The 18,913-nt window shown below is 38.7% G+C and overlaps 3 protein-coding genes and 1 non-coding gene across 7 annotated transcripts; 2 read left to right on the top strand and 2 right to left on the bottom strand.

Annotated features, from left to right (window-relative positions):
* The first annotated feature begins 405 nt into the window (after nucleotides 1-405).
* On the top strand, nucleotides 406-8,234 carry LOC111251787 (uncharacterized). Of its 2 annotated transcripts, none has more exons than XM_086989478.1 (4): nucleotides 406-633; nucleotides 5,402-5,590; nucleotides 6,035-6,211; nucleotides 6,510-8,234. In XM_086989478.1, exons 1-4 carry the CDS (start codon nucleotides 612-614, stop codon nucleotides 6,674-6,676), a joined length of 555 nt encoding a protein of 184 aa, XP_086845604.1. In that variant the 5' UTR covers nucleotides 406-611; the 3' UTR covers nucleotides 6,677-8,234. The 2 variants fall into 2 exon arrangements, with proteins under 2 accessions (XP_086845604.1, XP_022664537.1); XM_022808802.2 differs by having other exon boundaries at nucleotides 412-633; nucleotides 6,035-6,214.
* Nucleotides 7,638-12,693, bottom strand: Ns3 (nucleostemin 3). The gene is made up of 9 exons (XM_022808799.2): nucleotides 12,363-12,693; nucleotides 11,267-11,428; nucleotides 10,793-11,100; nucleotides 10,313-10,538; nucleotides 9,705-9,902; nucleotides 9,301-9,436; nucleotides 8,817-9,045; nucleotides 8,317-8,534; nucleotides 7,638-7,846 (listed from the first exon to the last, which is right to left on the bottom strand). The coding sequence occupies exons 1-9, from the start codon at nucleotides 12,426-12,428 to the stop codon at nucleotides 7,725-7,727; spliced, it is 1,665 nt and encodes a 554-aa protein (XP_022664534.1). The 5' UTR covers nucleotides 12,429-12,693; the 3' UTR covers nucleotides 7,638-7,724.
* Nucleotides 12,694-13,709: 1,016 nt separating this feature from the next.
* On the bottom strand, nucleotides 13,710-13,781 carry TRNAG-UCC (transfer RNA glycine (anticodon UCC)). Its single transcript has one exon. It is a non-coding gene; the product is annotated as a tRNA-Gly (tRNA).
* A 2,266-nt stretch (nucleotides 13,782-16,047) lies between these two features.
* Nucleotides 16,048-18,913, top strand: LOC111251783 (nucleoredoxin-like protein 2). 3 transcript variants are annotated; one of them, XM_022808794.2, is made up of 4 exons: nucleotides 16,048-16,205; nucleotides 17,398-17,528; nucleotides 18,129-18,296; nucleotides 18,631-18,913. In XM_022808794.2, exons 2-4 carry the CDS (start codon nucleotides 17,404-17,406, stop codon nucleotides 18,776-18,778), a joined length of 441 nt encoding a protein of 146 aa, XP_022664529.1. In that variant the 5' UTR covers nucleotides 16,048-16,205; nucleotides 17,398-17,403; the 3' UTR covers nucleotides 18,779-18,913. The 3 variants fall into 3 exon arrangements, with proteins under 3 accessions (XP_022664529.1, XP_022664528.1, XP_022664531.1); XM_022808793.2 differs by lacking the exon at nucleotides 16,048-16,205 and adding an exon at nucleotides 16,212-16,480; XM_022808796.1 differs by lacking the exon at nucleotides 16,048-16,205 and adding an exon at nucleotides 16,212-16,353.

Consider the following 18,913-nt stretch of genomic DNA (forward strand, 5'->3'; position numbering starts at 1 on the left):
TTAGTAAGCTCGAGCACATTCTGTTAGCTTACGTAGGGTAGCGGATATGATAAGCGGGTCTATTTACATCGCACGGTCACTACAGTGTCTCTATACGCACAAATTTAATAGTTGCCACGTCAAACGCACAAAAAGTCTATATATAGAATGTACGTAATGGAAAACAATTTTCTCTTGTCCCATGTTATGGGATTATTTTATGTTCAAAAAAATGATCACTGGTCTAATTTAATACCGATAATAGGCTACTGAGACGAAAACTAACAATTATCTGATTTTACGCTATTGCGCTTTTCAAATCTTCCGATGTCGTTGCTTTTCTGGAATAGGTTGAATTTAGAGATATCTCGACAACAACAAAAAATACTGGCGTCAGAACCGTGTGTTTGATAGGGCGTTGTCGTCCTGAAAGATCCTCGTTAAGATATCCTTTTACACGACGATGATGGTGCTTTGTGCTGTTCGAACAAAATTATCACGTTCACGAAGGTCCTTCCGAACGCGAGGTAAAGCAAAATCTTAAAGCATATTCAAGTAATTGGCACCAGTCCACCGCCATTGTCCAGAACGAGACACAAATACATTACTATTACTCCTGAGGAAGTTATGCTATGCAACGTTTACAGTCGCCTAGTAAGTGCAATTATACCAGTTAATCATGTTAATTAATCTTTAAACGATCTTTTCTGATAACTGTGTTTACAGTTTAACAGTGATAACTGTATGAAAATTGTAACTACATTTTTCAACTACCATTTGGGCCTGGATCATCTTTATTGACAGCATATTGAAACACAACAAATCTACTTCGTTTGAAAATTCGATGCGTATTTTATTTGCTGTTAACGACTCATCAGCTTTTCCACCATAACTTGTTAATAGTTTTTCTTTGCTGAGTAAGCCGTTGACGTTCTTTGTTCATGCCATGGAAGCAGCGTTCGCTTCTTTATCCGTTTCGAACCTTTGTTTTATCAAATTTATTGTGCGTTGTATGGGTAGATATGCCGATATTTTTATGCCTCCAGAGGCATTTTAAATTCTCTTTGTTCAGGGAGGAATTTCGATACATAGTTTATATTCCAAATTACTTACAAGGAGGGCAATCAAAAAAATCCGAACCCGTTAAACCGTGTGTATTTTTTTAGTACAATGGCACAAAAGATCTAAATGGTTGAGTGCTGGCGCTGCAAATGCAACTACCTCAGTAAGAATAATCTAGAAAAATCACCTCTTTGCTTCCATGCACGTCAACGAATTTGCCATCCACACGTATAAAAATCTATGTGCGTACGAAAGCAGTACTTGTCGATACCCTTCCTTTTTTTGACAGCCGCTTTTACAAGTCCTAATGGTTCAAATATAATTCCCACAGTCAACAGACTCTGTTCAGGCGAAGTAAAGTTGTGCAGCGGTTTCGCACAACGTTCATTCTTAAGTTTCCTTCTTATTGTGTTCGGCGCAAAAAGGTTGAGTAGGTCCCACGGGCTACCCACAAACAACTTTACGTGGTTAAAGTTTTACGTCGGGTACTGCTGTTAGACGCTGCTTTAGACGGCTGGCGGCACGAAACGAAATCTGTTTAGCCTTGCTTTCAAGCCTAACTTTTCTACCGCTCACAAGCGTCGCTGTTGAGCATCACCTCGAGGTCCTGGACGAGCCATCTGGAGGGATCGAGCAGAATAGGAAATTACCATTCTTCTGATTTTCTGGGATCATTTCGGTAGTCGAAATGTTCAAAGTATACAATGTAGAATATTATTCTTGTATGTTAGGCGTACTGTTTTTTATTGCCTACACATTATCTTTCAGTGCTTTACGAGCTTCCGCAACTGCTGTGCATTCGTCTGCATTATCGCGCTTAATCTCATTAGTCGTGCCCTGTTTGAAACAATCGACGATAGAATTGGCTACATCACGTATTGTCATTTTGGGGCGTAGAACGACTCGAAATCGTACAAACTTAAAATCTGGGGAACGTAAGAGCTGCCGACATCACCAGGTTCTGTTTTTTTCCGAACCGTAATTCAAAAGCAGCGACGAGATTGCGCGTTGTCGTTGAATCATCGCGCACTGTGGGTATGTGTGGGTCACCTTCCCGCCCATACCCGAGAAGCTCTTAAGGAGTTAACGATATCTGTTTCTCCTTTCGGCATTGTCTCATCATCATTATGAGTACCACTAATATATTCTGCCAGTATGAGCAGCAGCTTCCATCCGAATCTATTAAATACCGGCGTTATGATTTTTGAGGCTATTCTCCCTGTCTGAGGCTTCTCCAGTACGCGGTACAGACTGCACTAACTCGAGTTAATGCGCTGCACGTGTTTCAATCTGTCGCAAAGTCAATGTTATTTTTTTCGCTTCTATTCGTCCTTTCTATAGCATATGCTCAAAGAAATCCCATATTGAGCTGACAGGAAACACATTATCCACGTTCTGTTTTATCCTAAGCTTCCGTAATCACAATAACCCATTATGTCCCACAATACCCACGAAGTCGTTTGTGTCGAGCTTTTCATCCGCTATGGCCGTTAGGCATACCACCAAACGGCTGGCTCCCAGTATGAAACGAGGTGGATCTATGCCCGGGTTCGAATTTAGATTACAACGTGTCATTAAGATTAGTACGCAATCATATATATACATTACCGACTAATCCATCCTTTAACGTACTGGGGTGCACTTCACTCGCATAAAGAACTGTACCGGCAGCAAGCGTTTTTCCTAAAGGCCCCCTTGTCCAGCGCCTTCGTAAAACTTCGATGAAATGCATCAGTGCCTTTATCTTCGAAAAGAGAAACGTGAGCATTGAGCGCTGATTTCCGAACTGAGCGATAGCTTGGCTTTAAACGCGTTATTCTGTGAGGGAACTTGATTAGCTCATACCTGTAAATAACCGAATATTTTACGCAAATACTTGTCGAACTTCGTCCAATAATGGCGTGGCGTTTGAATTCACGCACGCCCGTCCGTATGCCAGTTTGCACTAATAAAACGCTGAAGAACTTGCTACGTTAATAGTGATTAAATTTTGAAGACACCAAACAATGAAAAAAAAAAATCAAATACGAGGGAAAATTTTGCAAAAAGTAAATTATCTTCCAAAAGCAGCAATACATCAACTAACTCTTAGTAACTTACTGCCACTGCAACTTACATGCCACAGCTATTTAGACTCTAGGTAGCGGATGCTCCAAAGTACCCTAGATATTTTCGATTTTAGGTCGAAAATTACATTATCATTGCATCAGCCGACCCTCCAAAATATCCAAAACCAAATCAGCATTGCAGTAGAAGACTTTCCGCAGTGCACTGGTTGCCTAATGTATTATGTTGCGTTGGCACACTGCATTAGAGTTACAATCAGGATCAACACCAGGGAAACGACAGACGGTCTTACTAACATTCTTTGTAAAAACTCCAAGGTATAATTATTACATCGAGGTAACTCAACCTTGCACTTGCTTGTAAAATATAGTAATCCTATTCTATGACAATAATATTTCAAAGTTTTCGCTTCTATTAATTGGTAATATTGTTCGCCGAGTTGGCATTAAAGAAATTTAGCGTATCAGAAGGCAATCAGCACGACACTCAATTTACCATCACAACAAGTTGCAAGGTAAAAGTTACAATACGTACTCTGCGGAAGTACGATGTGTTTCATCCCTTCTATGACAATACAGCAGATAATGATAATATGGGCTAAAGGAACATTCATTTTTAAAAAACGCTAAAAATCTTCTATGAGAATGTAAAACACCAGTTTCAAAAGTTTTTTTTGTCAAATTTTTGTAACACACGCAAAACCTGCAACCTCTCACCTGTGCGTTAAATGCGATTGCATGAGAACACATCGTTATACTGGTAGCACCAATTTGACACTGAGAACATTTTTGCAAGCTTTTTTATTCATGTAAATTTAGCATGTGTCATTGACCGGGCTTGAGAAGGTCACCATTCTTAAGTTAGCAAGTTAGTTCAATGTAAAATGACTAAATTACGAATTACCAAATAGCTGCTCCGTACAACAACGCAACAACGCTCCGACAACATGCCTGATGTTTTTTGTGCATTTTTGTATATAAACTGAGAGTAGCAGCTTTACTTTATGCTCGCTTACACACTCGCAGATAACATGTGAATTTAAATCACACACAACTGTGCGAACGAAAGCATGATTTTTTTTTGAAACGCTCAAAGTAGAGCCGGTCCAGATGAGGAACTGAAAGAGCACTCCATCATCTGAAACAACTCACGCTTTTTTTTCGAAGTAAAGTTTCTCAATTTCAATACGTGTGTGCAATAGTACCGCCGCTTGGCTTTTGAATATACAACAAATGGGCAGAGAAAAAAGTTTGCTCTTACCCTACGATACTGTTTCGACACCTAGGAGTAAAGATACGCTGCCATGCCTAAGCGAGTGTTATTGAAGTTATAAACGGCTTCACCGATATAATCAGGTGATGTCATTCAACATTAAAATAGGTTTCGGGATGGCTGCAGCATTATAACATTAACTCGGGCATGCACTCCACGTCTGAGGTAAGCCTGCTCTCGGTTCCGCACCTGCTCACTGTCTCTCATGGGCATTCGAATCTTCCTTATAACGAGACCTTTGACAACTATCTAGAAAAATTATATTCTTAATTATGCGTTAATTCCTCATACTAATAATAACTATGGTTAATAACGCTCCAATGACTACTACACCTGCCTAACGTTACCGAACTACACTTTATCAGCGAGCTCTACTTGACAAGTAAAACGTACCCACTCATAATACGAACGCTGATATAATTATTCTTCGTGTTAAGAGAATCCTACTGAGTCTTAGTTTTTTTTCTTTTGGAAATAGCAAGAATGTCTCATACATAAGCTGAGCTTTTTGTGCAATAGGTATTCAACTTTTTCAATCCTTTGCACTCGAATGTGCCCATAGTTCTACTAAATCCTGCATTTTTTTTATTCTTTCCCTAAATCCTGTAGTTGGCTATGTTCATCTATGAATGAGCAGTAAACGTGCCGCAACACGTGCATTGATACGCCTTTGTTCGAACCGTCAGAACGAACCCTTCGAAAATGAATTGACTGGCATTTACCCCTTCGTAGATAAAAGCAGCCACCATACTTTCTGCCATGAAAAAGATTACCTCTTAGACCGATATCGTTACTGATGAGAATTAGATCTATGGACTTCTCCGAGAAAAATGTTTTCGTTGCTGAATACATCACTTGAAAGACATCATCAGTTAATCTGAAATGCCATAGCCAGCGCCTCTCCTAAACTTCCCTCTCGCTGGCCTTTCAACCTTCCTTTTACTACTCGGCGGATGTCGCTAACATTTTCTGCACTTAAAAAAAATCACTTACATGTAATATCATTTCTCCATTTAAATAGAATTCCCTTTCGAATTACGACCATCAAATGGTCATCATTACGGCTTCTCCTCACTTCGTCACGACAAATGCTGGCATAAGTGCTTAAGAAAGCCAGTGCTAAGTTCCGCTGCAGCGATGCTGTTCATACGCCAAACAACCGCATTCGCCATTGTGTCTTCTTCGCTTCTGGTCCAACTTATCTTAAGCCGTAAGTTCGCCAATAATTTTGTGCCTCAATTCAATTTAATCATATAGAGCCGATTATATAAGTAAAATGTGAAACATTTACAGTCTATTTGCTAGAAAATAAACTATAGGGACAGGGGATGAATCAGAAATTGCTGCTTAGTAAAACTTCCGAGTAGATCTCTCTTTCTGTGAGCTCGTTTGGGCATGAAGTCCTATCCCAGTATATAGTAACCATTGCTAAAACAAATGCATACTGTGAATAAAGCTCTTATTAAAGGTGTGAGTAGATATTCTGCCACTATTGTTAATAATTTTGTCGAATTTATACAATACACCTTGAAGTGTGAAGTGTGATATGGAAATATTTGTATATACTTAAATATATACACTAATGCCCACACCTACCAAGTGGTTTGGTCGAGAACTGATGACTTGTTGGTTATATTTCTATTTCCAATCACAGAATGTGTGTACAATGGACGTTTGTACAATAACGCCGAGCAGCTACCTTCGAAAGACCCCTGTGAATTCTGTATGTGCTATCATGACAACGTTCTATGCTTATCGCAGCCATGTCCACCCCCCGCTGTAGGATGCCAGGAGGTTATCATCAACGGCTTCTGCTGCCCACTTTACAACTGTGGTAATATCCTCTTTTTATGTAACTACCAGCAATAGCGCGCGTTACACTATTTCAATTCCCGATTAAGTTTTCATGCTACAATTCTAATGATAGTTAGATGGAGAATTGATTCCATTTATTTTTTTTACTGAACTTAATATTTACGATTTGGTTATTACCGAATGGTTTATTCAACTGGAATTTTTTATCTTGATTTTGATGCTAGACCGCCATAGTGGATAGGCAAAATTTTATCTAGTTTTCAAAGGTAAAGATATATTTTCAATGACCGGACTGCTCGTCTGATTTTTCACAGGCCCTTCCGAAATAAACCTGTTTGCAAAGAACGTATCGGTTTTGAAGGCACCAGCGAATTCCCTTGCCGCAGCAGGCCAACTAGATCTGTCAGATCGCAGTGATCCCCGTAGCGATTCGAAGCAACATAGTCTGCCACTGCCTTTACTTAGGGCGACGAAGCCTTAGGGCCGATAAGTGTCGGGACTAAAACTTAACAAACGATTATTATGCATGGAATATCACGTATAACTGCTATATTTTAACACCAATGTTTTTAACTTTTTTCTGTCGTTTTTGTTTTTAGGAGCAGTTGTTTTTTAGTTATTTTATCTAGTAACTTGACTATTAGTTGAAGGCGCAATATTGGGCGCAGAATTAGTTGCGGCTAAGTGGCCTAACAGGGCTGGGTTAGTTGGCGTCAAACATTGTTTGCCTAAAGCTTGTCACATAATCCAACAAAACAAACAACATAATATCCTATTTCAAATTCGCTACAAACAATGAGGAACTGAAGTCGTATTCTGTACATTAAAAACATATTACACGCTCGGCTGTGATTTACCTAACTCGTAAATAACCCAATACAATAGATGTGTTTTCCTCACCGTGTACAAAATGATCTTTGGCTGGACGGTTCGTACCACCTATTGGTGACATCGTCAGCGCATACTTTTTAACTTAATTAAACTAAGTTGAGAGCGAACTGCTACGATTATACTAGCGGAAAATCAAGTTAAGTGTTAGCCATTCCATTATGGCGATAAAGAAAATTGTCACCAACTTTGTTTTAACCTGATGTTCTTCAGGCTTCTAGTTTCACATTTTGCTATAATTGCGTTCCGGCCACGGCTGTTGATATCGACGAATAAAACGGTTCTCAACGGTTTACCATTCGCTAAGACCGACTGCAATGAAGACATGCCGAATTTACCAAACGGTATTTTATAGCGAAACTACTCAAAAAAACCACAGAAATTATTTACAGGAATATCAGGAAAGCGCTCTCGCTACTCAATCAAGTGCATCTTTCAACCAAATATCAATGCAACAAAAATTAAAAGTCTTGGTGCGCTTTGAACGAGGAGCGTAAAAATCTCGCACAGCTCATGAGTCACTTGTACGCGTACGCATAGAAAACTAGCATATGTTAGGCGTAATGTATTTTATTGTAACAAAAAAACTAGACGCGGATCTACATAGCACTTTTATACCGCAACCGAGTTGCCTGTTGCCGTTAAGCGTCTTTATGCTGATACAACCGTCTTAATTTTTCTCGTTTATTCCTGTTGAAATGTTTCTTTGCACCCAGCATCGAGCCGGAACTTGCGGTTAGACCGGATCTGACTAGATGTCGTCCTATAATTTAAAACCAGAAGTCCATATATACATAAACACAAATCAAATAAGGCAAGACAGGTCGAAACTAATTACGCTACGTCCCGCATTTAACAATATACATCCAATTTTTTTTTTAATTTAAAAACGGCATTCTTGAGGAATGCGAATCTTCTTCTACTTATCAATAACAATACCGATCACGTCAAATCGAAATTTGCTACGACAGCTCATTGGTACCGCTCTCAATTAGTAAATAAAACTACGGTACTGAATTAAGGGCTAACCATTTTTAGATGCAATATTTAAACTAGCTTCTAGCCGGTATAACAGATATTGAAACACGACGTGCCAGTTGCGGAGTATATAACACATAAGCATTCATAAATACTTAAATGTTACAATTATATTACCTGTATCCTAATTTTACGTATGCTAACCGTTTTTCGAGAGAGAGAGAGAGAGAGAGAGCAAAACCCGGCTTTACTTACCCTTGAACCCTACGCCAACAGTTTCGCTTGCAAAAAAGTTCTTGTCAATTTCGTCAGTTCCTAGTACGCGTCCCATAGTCATCCGAATGTCAGAAGGTAACATTGTGGAGGGCCCAGCCCGCCGAGGCTGGGGAAATTCGTGGAATGATGCCTGATCGACACCAGGTGGCGCAATGCAGTATACCAGCTTTCCACTGACGTAGTCTTTTAGAATGTACCTGAAAGCAAAAACCACAATTGCCAGTTATGTATTAGATAACTTTCGAAAATTATCCGGTATCGGAAAAATTACGACAAATTGCAGCAAACATTCACTTGTAAGACAACAAAACAGGAGTAATAAAAGCATGAAAAATACCCCATGTTTAACATATCGTATATGGTTTGAAATATGAGCAAGCTCGAGTAGGCTGTTGAAACAATGAGACGTTTCATAAATGAATAGGTCCTCAAAAATAGAGATGGTGCCTGAGAGAAGAATTGGTGGCGAAATCACGCACCTCGCTCCACGCGAATTGTCAGGCTGTCCCGAAGAGGTCATAAAGCCCCGATTGTAGGAGTAGGCATTAAGAAATTCAGCGCTGGTAGGCGGCCGGTCAGGATCTTCACCCTCTCGAGGTCTGGGTATACAAATACCGTATGTGTCCTCAAGCACATGACGTGGAATCAACGACAAGAGCAACGACACTGGCGGCACATGATCCCGTAACTGATCAATTGGAAGTATACCTGTTCGGTGACATGAAAGCCAAAATATAAAACTTTAAGTACCTGAGATGATGAGAAGTAACCACAGATGGCTCTAAATTCAAGATTTTCTACTTCACACAAGATTCTTAAGTGTTCAATATTTTCCATATAAATCATTTTTTCGAAATTCGTTCAATGAGCCCATATCGAATTCGTTGTAAGGTATGGATTCATCTGAAAAGCAAAGTCAACGAAATATATCGTAAGTTTCATAATTTGAAACGGATCGCCTACCATTTATAACCATTTCTGCCTTGCTGGAAACAAAGTTCGGAAACACAAGACCGGGGCAATCGCAGAGAATGAGATCATTACACAGGTGGATTGTCTGAAAGTGCTTTGTCTTCCCAGGAGTGCTGCTTACCGATACCTACAATAATATAGAAACAATACATGTGAATAGCAAAGCTAGATTATTTGCTCATAAAAGGCAAAATTTAAAATACTTGCATAGATATCGTTGATTGCTGAGGAAAATAGATTTTTCTATACATTCGGCTGAAATGGAGTAGTGCTTGTACATTCCTGTTCCGAAAGTAAAGCATCTTGTGGCTATTCAAAAATATTCCAAAATCGCGATTTTGATAGCCTTCTAAGAACACGCGGTAGCCCTAACCCATTATGGTAAGCCCACAAACCTTCTTCGATTTGGTGATTGCATTAATAGTCGAGCTCTTGCCGACATTTGGATATCCGCAAAGACCAACAGTAGTGAATCCCTGTTTGTACTTGACGCCCGTATGCCAAGTGCGACACAAGTGAACCAACTGTTCTTTCGACCATAGTGTTGCAGAATACTCTTCAATCGTCAGGCGTAACAGCTCATCCGAAAGATGCTATATATATATATATATATAGAAAAGATATATGTTATTATATTAGCTTTTAGCTGATTCTTTCATCGAAATCTAAGGACAAACCTAAGACTGCACCGTGCAATACCAATAGAAACTTTAGGGTTTCCTTTCGAGTATCTACGACTGGACTTGAACTTAAAACACGATATAACCCAAAACTCAGTAGCCAATTGCTTTATTCACTGCGCTACCGAAGGGATCGAAACGTCAGGTCTATAATTCAGAACACCACATTTGACTGGGACACCAGAATTTCCTATCGATGCATTGAAAACAAACAAATCTCGAAAGTCAAGCAACAATTCATAAGCTTTCCCCATCGAATGGCACTGAAAAATACCAAATACTAATACACTGCATGCGTTAAGGAATGCCATTGTTCTTCTTACCTCGTCGCTATTGTCTTTGCCGTCATCCTTGACGATAGCTTCACCAAGGGCCGAGAAGAAAACGACTTTGAGGCCATCATTTCTTTTTTTGAAGTACTCTGCCCAATGTCTCCTTTGGTCTTCATTTAAAAAGTCACTTTTATTAAAAAGCACCATGCACTTTTTGTGAGGGGAGATCTCTTTCACGTAAGTAAAAAGATCCTCGCAGAAGAATAGCAGAGGGTTCCTGCATTTATTAACACGTAAATAAATTGTTTTCTGTTAATCAGCAACTTAAAACATACTAACTAATAATAAAAGGCGAAATATGAACTTCGACGGTCATAAAAAATCTACACTTTATACATACACAAAAAAATATAGAAGTTTGGAACTGTTATGACGTAGCTACAATTAATGCGACTGCTAAAAGACTTTTCTAACTCTATGAGCTGCTATGAACGACCTTTTATCAATGTAAACACCTCATTTGATATCCACCTCGCATCCACAATCTGCACCACGATGTCTGATCGCTCCACGACGCGCCAAAGTTGCCTCCAAAACTCAAGATTTTTTTCATAGGGGGTCATATGTATACCCTCGATTTCCTGTACTCGAACAAGTTCCCTTCGCCATACGAGAAACGCTTCACGTTCACTAGCGTCCAGTTCCTCTGCCGTAGTCCGGGCGTTCCACTGAGGCCGCCGGGGTACCCTTATCGAGTTTCGATGTAGATCATACAATTTCTTCTGAAGTTTGAGATCTGCTTCAGACAACACCCCAGAAGGCTTCAAATCTGTCACCACCTGTGTAAAACACGTTATAAACATAGTATGAAGTTAATACCAGTACCGCTACAAGAAATCCACCAACTATAAAACACTTATGGTCACCCATATGAGAAATTTACGAGTTTATCTTAATATTTATAACATGTTTAATAACAATATCTTGTAATAACTGTATACGTACCCTGACGTTAAGCTTTTCTGCGGTGAAGTTCGCTCCAGCGAGTTCTGCCGTGGCAAGGAACTCGTCGAGATTGTTTTGCTCTGTGATTGAAGTCATATTCGTTGACCAGTCGTAGCCATCCTTCATTTCTGTTGTATGCCGAAAACTTTCCGGCCTGGCACCCTAATAAATAACAATATATACTTTATAGCCATTGCAAACACCGCGTTAAGAACGTGGTGTAAAATTTGTGGAGAAAAACGCCAACCTAAACCTAGGATCGTAGGCTCTCAATGTAAATAACTTTTTAAAATCCTTTTACGCACTTTCCTCTTAACACTTAATTATTCCCATAGCTACTGAGCGCCAGAAACCGCTTGGTACAAGCTACGGAGAGTAAATACATTGGTATATGCCAAAATAGGTATTACATAAACGGACAAGTAGCGAAGATGTTTAGATTGTAAATGTTAGCCAAATTAACATGAATGCCAAATGCTAAAATTAAATTAATACCAAAAGATAATTCTGAAGATCTCTCAATTCTGGGGCCAGCCGACGCTCAGCTTAAAAAGCTTTTCTTTCAATAGATCCTAACAGTTTATCTGTAATATTTTTCAATCTATAGCAGGTCAGGTGTATTGTGCAGTGCACCATTACATGTGTGCGTCGTTATTGTAAACAAAGGCTCCTGCCGTTGTCGCACCAAGAAGTTTATATACAATTGACCTTTTTCACTACCTACGCGTAGCGTTTGAATGCTGGAGTCAACATTTTTAGGATCTATGAATATAATATGACAAGGTAGTGCAGTTATTATTAGTATGTATATCATTATCTCTCGAGTTCTTCCGTCTTATTTCCAAATTACTTCGGCGAAAGGTTGTTTTTGACACCAGATGACCATTAGCAATAACGTCAACAACATCGAACAATAATCATTTAAGGCAATCTTTATGCACTTCACAGTTGGCTTACAACAACGGTTGAACTACATCGGCTTAATTACTTCTATCGGAGAACATTACAAATCGTAAGAAACAGAGTATTCAACCAGATTAAGCAAAAACTAAGTTTAATTTACACTTCTGCTAGACACTCGATCGTTTAGCATTACCTTTTGTATCCGGTCCTTGATGAGGGCACGACCCAGCCCATTTTTGTGATTTGATTTCTTCGTCATATCTGCGAACTTGTCTAAGCATACAACCGTATTTACAGAATAGACAGAACAACAACTCCTCTCATCTCTTTCCCGAATGATTCTAATGCCTACGAACCATCACGGAGATAAACAGTCTATTAGAGAAAAACAAAATGTTTTGTAATCACTATCTTCTCTGTCGATAGTAAAACTCACTAGTATTATAGGTCCTAAATCATAAAGCACCACGAGGTAACTGCTGTGAAGCGACAGCTGACGGGTCTACTTTTGTTTGCAGTCTGGGTGATTTACATGAGGAGAAGAAGGCGAAGGATCATTCATAGAATCGATGATGCTATGAAAAAAGGAAGCGGTATATTCAAAATAAACCCGGCAAGGCGAGTGCTTAAATTTTGATAACGATGTAGTTGGATCTATTAAGAAAGTTTATCATTGTGGAAACTATGATTTTTTAGAAGCTCCGATATACTAAAAACGTGTTGTAAATGCTAGCACGCATTGCGCTAATTAGCGCGTGCGAAGAATGGTGTCTTGATTATATTAATAATTTTGTGTTGCACATGTATAATGCACTGTAAAAATGACATTTATGATCTAAAGAAGTTATGCTTGTCCAGGAAGTCCTGCTTATAGCTCACTGAGTCCGCCCATTAGAAATTGAAACCTATCTAAAGAGACTTCAAATGGTACAAGAAAAATGAAAATATATGTGTATATACATGAATGTTTAATGTTCTGGAAGTTCATAATTTTGAATCTAGGCGTAAGCACTTCGTGGATAGTTAACTGTGCAAATGTTTTAAAAAAGCTTGTATACGTTGTGTAGTTTGCAGTGATTTATTACGAAAATGCATCTCGAATTGCCGCTCATATTGGTTTAGAAAAGCAATTTTTCTAATTGCCACTCATAATTGAGCAATTTAATTACATGAACGCGATGGCGGACGTTATAGTAACCCGTATTGCGGCCATAATGAAATGTGCAAGTTAAAGGACCCTAGAGGTATCGCCGTAATGCCAATAGCTAAATACATAAAGGTTAATAATAATAACAAAAAAAAAACAATAGAAACACAACCCTGGCAGCCCATATACTTCATCGATAACAGCTGCTGTTGAAAGAATCATAACATTCCTTGAAGCCTATAAGCTCAGCTCTCTCGACTCAGCTTCTCTCGAATCTCAAAAAGGTACCTAAATTGAAAAAAACTGAGGATAATCAATTTGGTGTCTCTCTTGGTTGTTAAAACACTACTTCGTTTTCTCAGTACTTTTTACTAATTATTTTCATAAAAGCATTGCGTCGGCCGGGAATCGAACCCGGGTCAACTGCTTGGAAGGCAGCTATGCTAACCACTATACCACCGACGCTTCGGATGACGTGAACGTGTGCACCGAAGTAGAACAAAAACAAAGCTCCTAGCCTTTGAAAGAGGGTTACATTTGTTATTCAAACAAAAAGCGCTTCCTTCTCTTCTTATACTCTTCGAATAAATTCTGTAGTTCTGTTGTAGTTCAATAATAAGGGTCCACATGTTGTACACGAAAATACGAATGTAATGCTTTGTTACCTTTTTCATAGAGCCGTGTATCCTTGCGCGCGTACTTGTACTTTTTTGTCGCATGACATCTATCTAGACTGTTACCTTTTCATTAGTTTTTGTGTAGTATGGCATACAAAAAGCCTTTTTCTGCCGTACTACGTAACAACTTTGCGGGTTACCTTCTGGCAAATGACATGGACACATTGTCAGCATGGGTTGACCTTGGAGTCGTGATGTCAGAAGCTACATGCCATTAGGTACTGCCGGCTTGTGCTGTTTTATTTAGATTTGCCGTTCGTAAGAGCCACAAAATTCGCTGAGGACTATAAGGCTACGGCTAAATTTCTGTCAAAAAGACAACTTCATAAAATAGATACACACATGTGTATGTTTCCTCTCTCATTTGCACACATTCGTTTCATCTCTCATTTGCGTGAGTGTTTTCATAAGATCGTTGCGTCGGCCTGGAATCGAACCCCGGCCAACTACTCGGAAGGCACCTACGCAAATAACTATGCCACCGATGCTTCAGTTAATCTCGACATATGTACAGAAGTAGAACAAAAAACAGAGCTCCAAGCCTTTAAGAGAGGGTTATATCTGTGAAGATCACTTCATCGATATTAAAGTTGTAATATATTATATTTTCAACAAAAAATAGGGAAGTGAGTCCCTTCCATGCCCGGTATCGATACATCTAAGCTAGCGATGAAAAAGCTTTCCAAAAAAAAGTTCAATAGCGTTAGATTTAGAAGCAAATATTATTGTACTGTTTATATCCAGGATGGACGATGTTCTCAATATTGTCTATATACTAAGAGATTTGTGCATATAAAAGAACGTTTTAGTGAACAACAGCACTTCTTTTTTATTTTAAACATATTAAACGACTGAGATATGTTCACTGGTAAGCACTCGTAATGGGAGTATTTCGTTATCTAACAAACATGCGCATGTTTGTTTCAAATATGTATTGTCAAGATTTTTTACTTAAAGTATGCTTATGCCCTAGTTCTAGGTTGACTTAGATGGACTAAACCCTCAGCATATACTTGATTTTGGGCAGTGCTTGGTAAACAAATAATAGTTGACTTTACAGACTTGAGTAAAGGTGTAATTTACGCATTGAGAACGTGATTATTTAGTGAGCAAGGAAGCTATATGAGAGAACATTTTCTTAATTCGACCGTTAGGAAGAACCGTTCCACAAAAGAAAAAAGGATTCATACGAGAGTGTTTGCCAAAGACTCCTCTATATAACATGATTGTTTATAAAGGTATTTAAAAGCTTGAAAATGTGCTAATGATGTTTCTAAAGATGTAACCCGTAACCCACGACACTTCTTGATATCTGCGTAAATGGGGACATAAAAGCCATTCATTATCTATTGATTTGCTGTTCCTCCAAAAAGTTATGTTACGTGCTCTGTTATTTGCCATTTGGCAGCATCACATTAATAGATTATATTCAATACGATGTTTTTCATTCAAAAAGTATAATTCGGTGGAACCAAGTCGTTTTTATAAAAATACAGAAGCAAAATTTAGCAGTATAGATTGGATCGTTTTAGTTAGTTACCTAAGCCAATCTACTGCAAATTTATTTTTTATTTGCAAGATGATTGTCAGCATGTTGGTGATTTGTATCCTCGAAAAATCTTTTAGAGTCAATAGAACGTCCAACTATATTGGCCCGCATTTCTTCTTGCTATTTTAAAACCGTATTCAAAACGTTAAGCTTGTTAAGGCACGTAAAAATGTTGTGTTTCTTTAACAAATAAGTAAATGAAAAGTAAATAAAAAAAAATAACAAATAAGTAAGCCAAACCTGTGAAGTTACTGTTTCAATAATTCAAATTGAATTTATGAAGTTAATAATTGTACAGAGGCTACGCGTCGGCCAGATGTTAAGTCCAGTAATGTAACTATGCTAACCGCTATACCACCGATGGCAATGGACTTTGTGTCGGCACAGACAGAAGCTAAACATTTAAATAATGGAGCGCTTATCCTGGGGAGAGAGGGCGCAAAAATTTACCACTAGCATCCTTACATCAGCGGCAGTCGCCCGCCTAAGTTGAAGCTAGTTGGCTGTCATTCATTCATCCAACAGAGTTCCGGTCTCAAAACAGTAGAGCCATGCAGTAAAATTAGTTGTCTGCGTGCGTCACTCGCTTTTCAACAAAGCAAGCCATCACTCGCGGCTTTCACATTGTGTTCAAGTTACTATTACTTGAACAGGCGTCGGCAGGTGCGCTAGCGTCTAGTACTCATAGCCTATATAGGCGCAGTGGTGTTTGGGTGTCACCGTGTGCATTTAAATCTACGAAAGCTGTCAAGAGCATTCGAACACGGCGGGACGACTGACAATTGCTCTGACGTTGATTAATTTTAGTACCGTTAGTTGAAACACAAAAACACAGTAGGGCGAAAATGTGGGATGTATTATTCGTGATTGCCATTATCCTGTTAATCAGGTACCTATTTGGTGGATCCTCTCAAAGCGCAGTTGTCCCCGCGGCCGGTGTAGGTGTTTATAGTTTTATACCTCATATGACTATTAGTAATAATCGTTTTTCATTCTTGCTTGTCCACTGTCGTTCTTCCACCAAGTAGAACCCTGCTTTAAATTAGCCGGACCTATTCGTGCCAAAATATGCCTTGTTTCTACTGTGTCATTGTGACTTGCCCTGAGGTCATTATTTGGTATACAAAAACACAGAAGTAATGTCTTGTTACCTATCCCACAGGGGCATGTGTCTTTGCGCCCATACCTATATTTTTTAGGTAGTGTGGTGTCGATCTTGTCATTAGTTTTTGTGCGGTATGACATGAGAAAAGCCGTTCCCTTGCCACACGAAAACGTTTTGGGTTAGCGTTGTCGAAGCGTATTTTGAGAATTGTCATCAACTGATTAGGCATTCCGTATAATTTCGAAAGAAGAACAATAGTAAAACTGTGGCTGGTAAAGCTTACGCTCTTTCTGTGCCAACATCGAATGCGACTACCTTTCCGATTTCTTAATATCGCTTTTATGTGTAGATTATCTGGCTTTGGCAGTGACGAGTAATAGAAGAAGAATTCCATTTTTGTACTACGCTAACACTATGAAATACTGATAGAGCATAAAATGACTGCCTTTTGTGCCTAATGGTGATTTAAGCAGATTAGTTGACGTTAGTTACTACAGCTGATATTGTGGATGATTGCCTAGTGCACAGTCGCAATCAGTGCCACTCATTTTCGAAGTTTTCTATTTCGGCAAAGACAGGCAGTGTCAGCTTGGTGTTAATATAGACAACGAAACTTACTTTTATGCGTGAGGTATTCATACGATTATGCCTGACTGTGAAAAGAGTATAACCATGATATAGGACAGACGTGAGTGTAAATGGGAAAAATAATTGTCAGAAATATCACTTTTCGCAATTTTCGTGTTATAGGCAACTATGGAGATTCTGAAGAAAGCGACGGTCGTAAAACGTGATCGTTCTTCAAAGGGTCTTGCGGACGTTCTAAATGAGTGCGACGTTGTCGCAATATATTTCTCCGCTCATTGGTGCCCTCCCTGCAGGTGAGATCAGCACCGCATATCTGGTTATGCTTACTTAAGTCTGAGCCAAGCTACACTTATTATTATTGTCTTCAATATTATATGTGGGTATCTTTTCAACTATCGGGTTATTGGACTATCTCTTTATACAATTTTACAATTCTTAATTAAGAGACTCTTTTATTCAAAACCCATATAATGAACAGAGACAAATACATCTTTAGTTATATATCTGTTCATCGCTTAGTTCATCACTATCTACGACCTTTAACGTTAAATGTAATACAAAGTTGGGATTCTTAAGCTTATGACTAAAACCACTAGAAGTGCGCTTTATGCACCTTCAAAGTAATTAATTTGTTAGATTGAACATTAAAATGTTACGACCCTTTTTGATATTTTTAATGTATTGTTATGATGTAACGGTTACTCATAAGAAACAACCAACAATACAAGCATTTACTCAGATTATTTAGTCAATGTACTTATCGATATTTATCCGTTAGTCTTTGTAATCAACTAGGTTTCTTGGAATCCAACTACTCTGTCTGTTAGAGCAAATATATGAATTTAGGAGAAAGTACATGAAATAAACGTAATAATGATACGTATTTTTATCAGGATGTTTACTCCTGTCCTTGCTGACGTATATAAGCAACTAAAGAATCAAGGAAAGAAGCTCGAGGTGGTCTTCGTATCGAGCGATAAGACTGAAGACGCAATGTTTGCGTATATGGAGGAGACGCACGGCGACTGGTACGCCATCAAATACAATGACGCGGCACGCAGGTAATATATGCTTGTATTCTTGGGCACAGTTCATCTACATACGTCTTCTTTGTTCATTGGTCAGGCTTAGCTGGTACAACTAAATTCAGTGACAGAAAAAATGTATTCAGTGTTAAAAACATCGAGGAAAGCATTAGCTTTTCGTGTTGTACTTTCGAAATGAATTTGATCTCAACTGCTAATATTGAGATTTTTCAACTTTATAATTATTAAAAATTACGTTTGTAAAAATGCTGTTTATTATGACCACCCTGTTCGACAGGTTATCTAAATATTTTACGTCTTCTGCATTCACTATGTAACTTAACTGCATATGGTTTCTTTGTTTCTGTAGCGAATTGGGCAGTCATTTCGGCGTTCGCAGTATACCAACTCTAATTATTCTAAAAAAGGACGGTACGGTGATTTCAAAGGATGGTCGGTCCGAAGTGCAGAGCAAAGGAACCGGTGCCTGGGAGCTGTGGACCGCTTCTGCCAATTAAATATCTTCTTATGTATTCACCTTCATTGGTGATAAAAGCTTCATACCAACTTAATAAATACAGATCAACAAACGATACACTATTATAATATTAGAGAGGATATATAAAACACTAAACAGTTTGTGATGTGGGTTA

Source organism: Varroa destructor, unplaced genomic scaffold (assembly GCF_002443255.2).
Source record: "Varroa destructor unplaced genomic scaffold, Vdes_3.0 BEIS01000005.1, whole genome shotgun sequence".
In the NCBI taxonomy this organism is placed as follows: Eukaryota; Metazoa; Arthropoda; class Arachnida; order Mesostigmata; family Varroidae; genus Varroa; species Varroa destructor.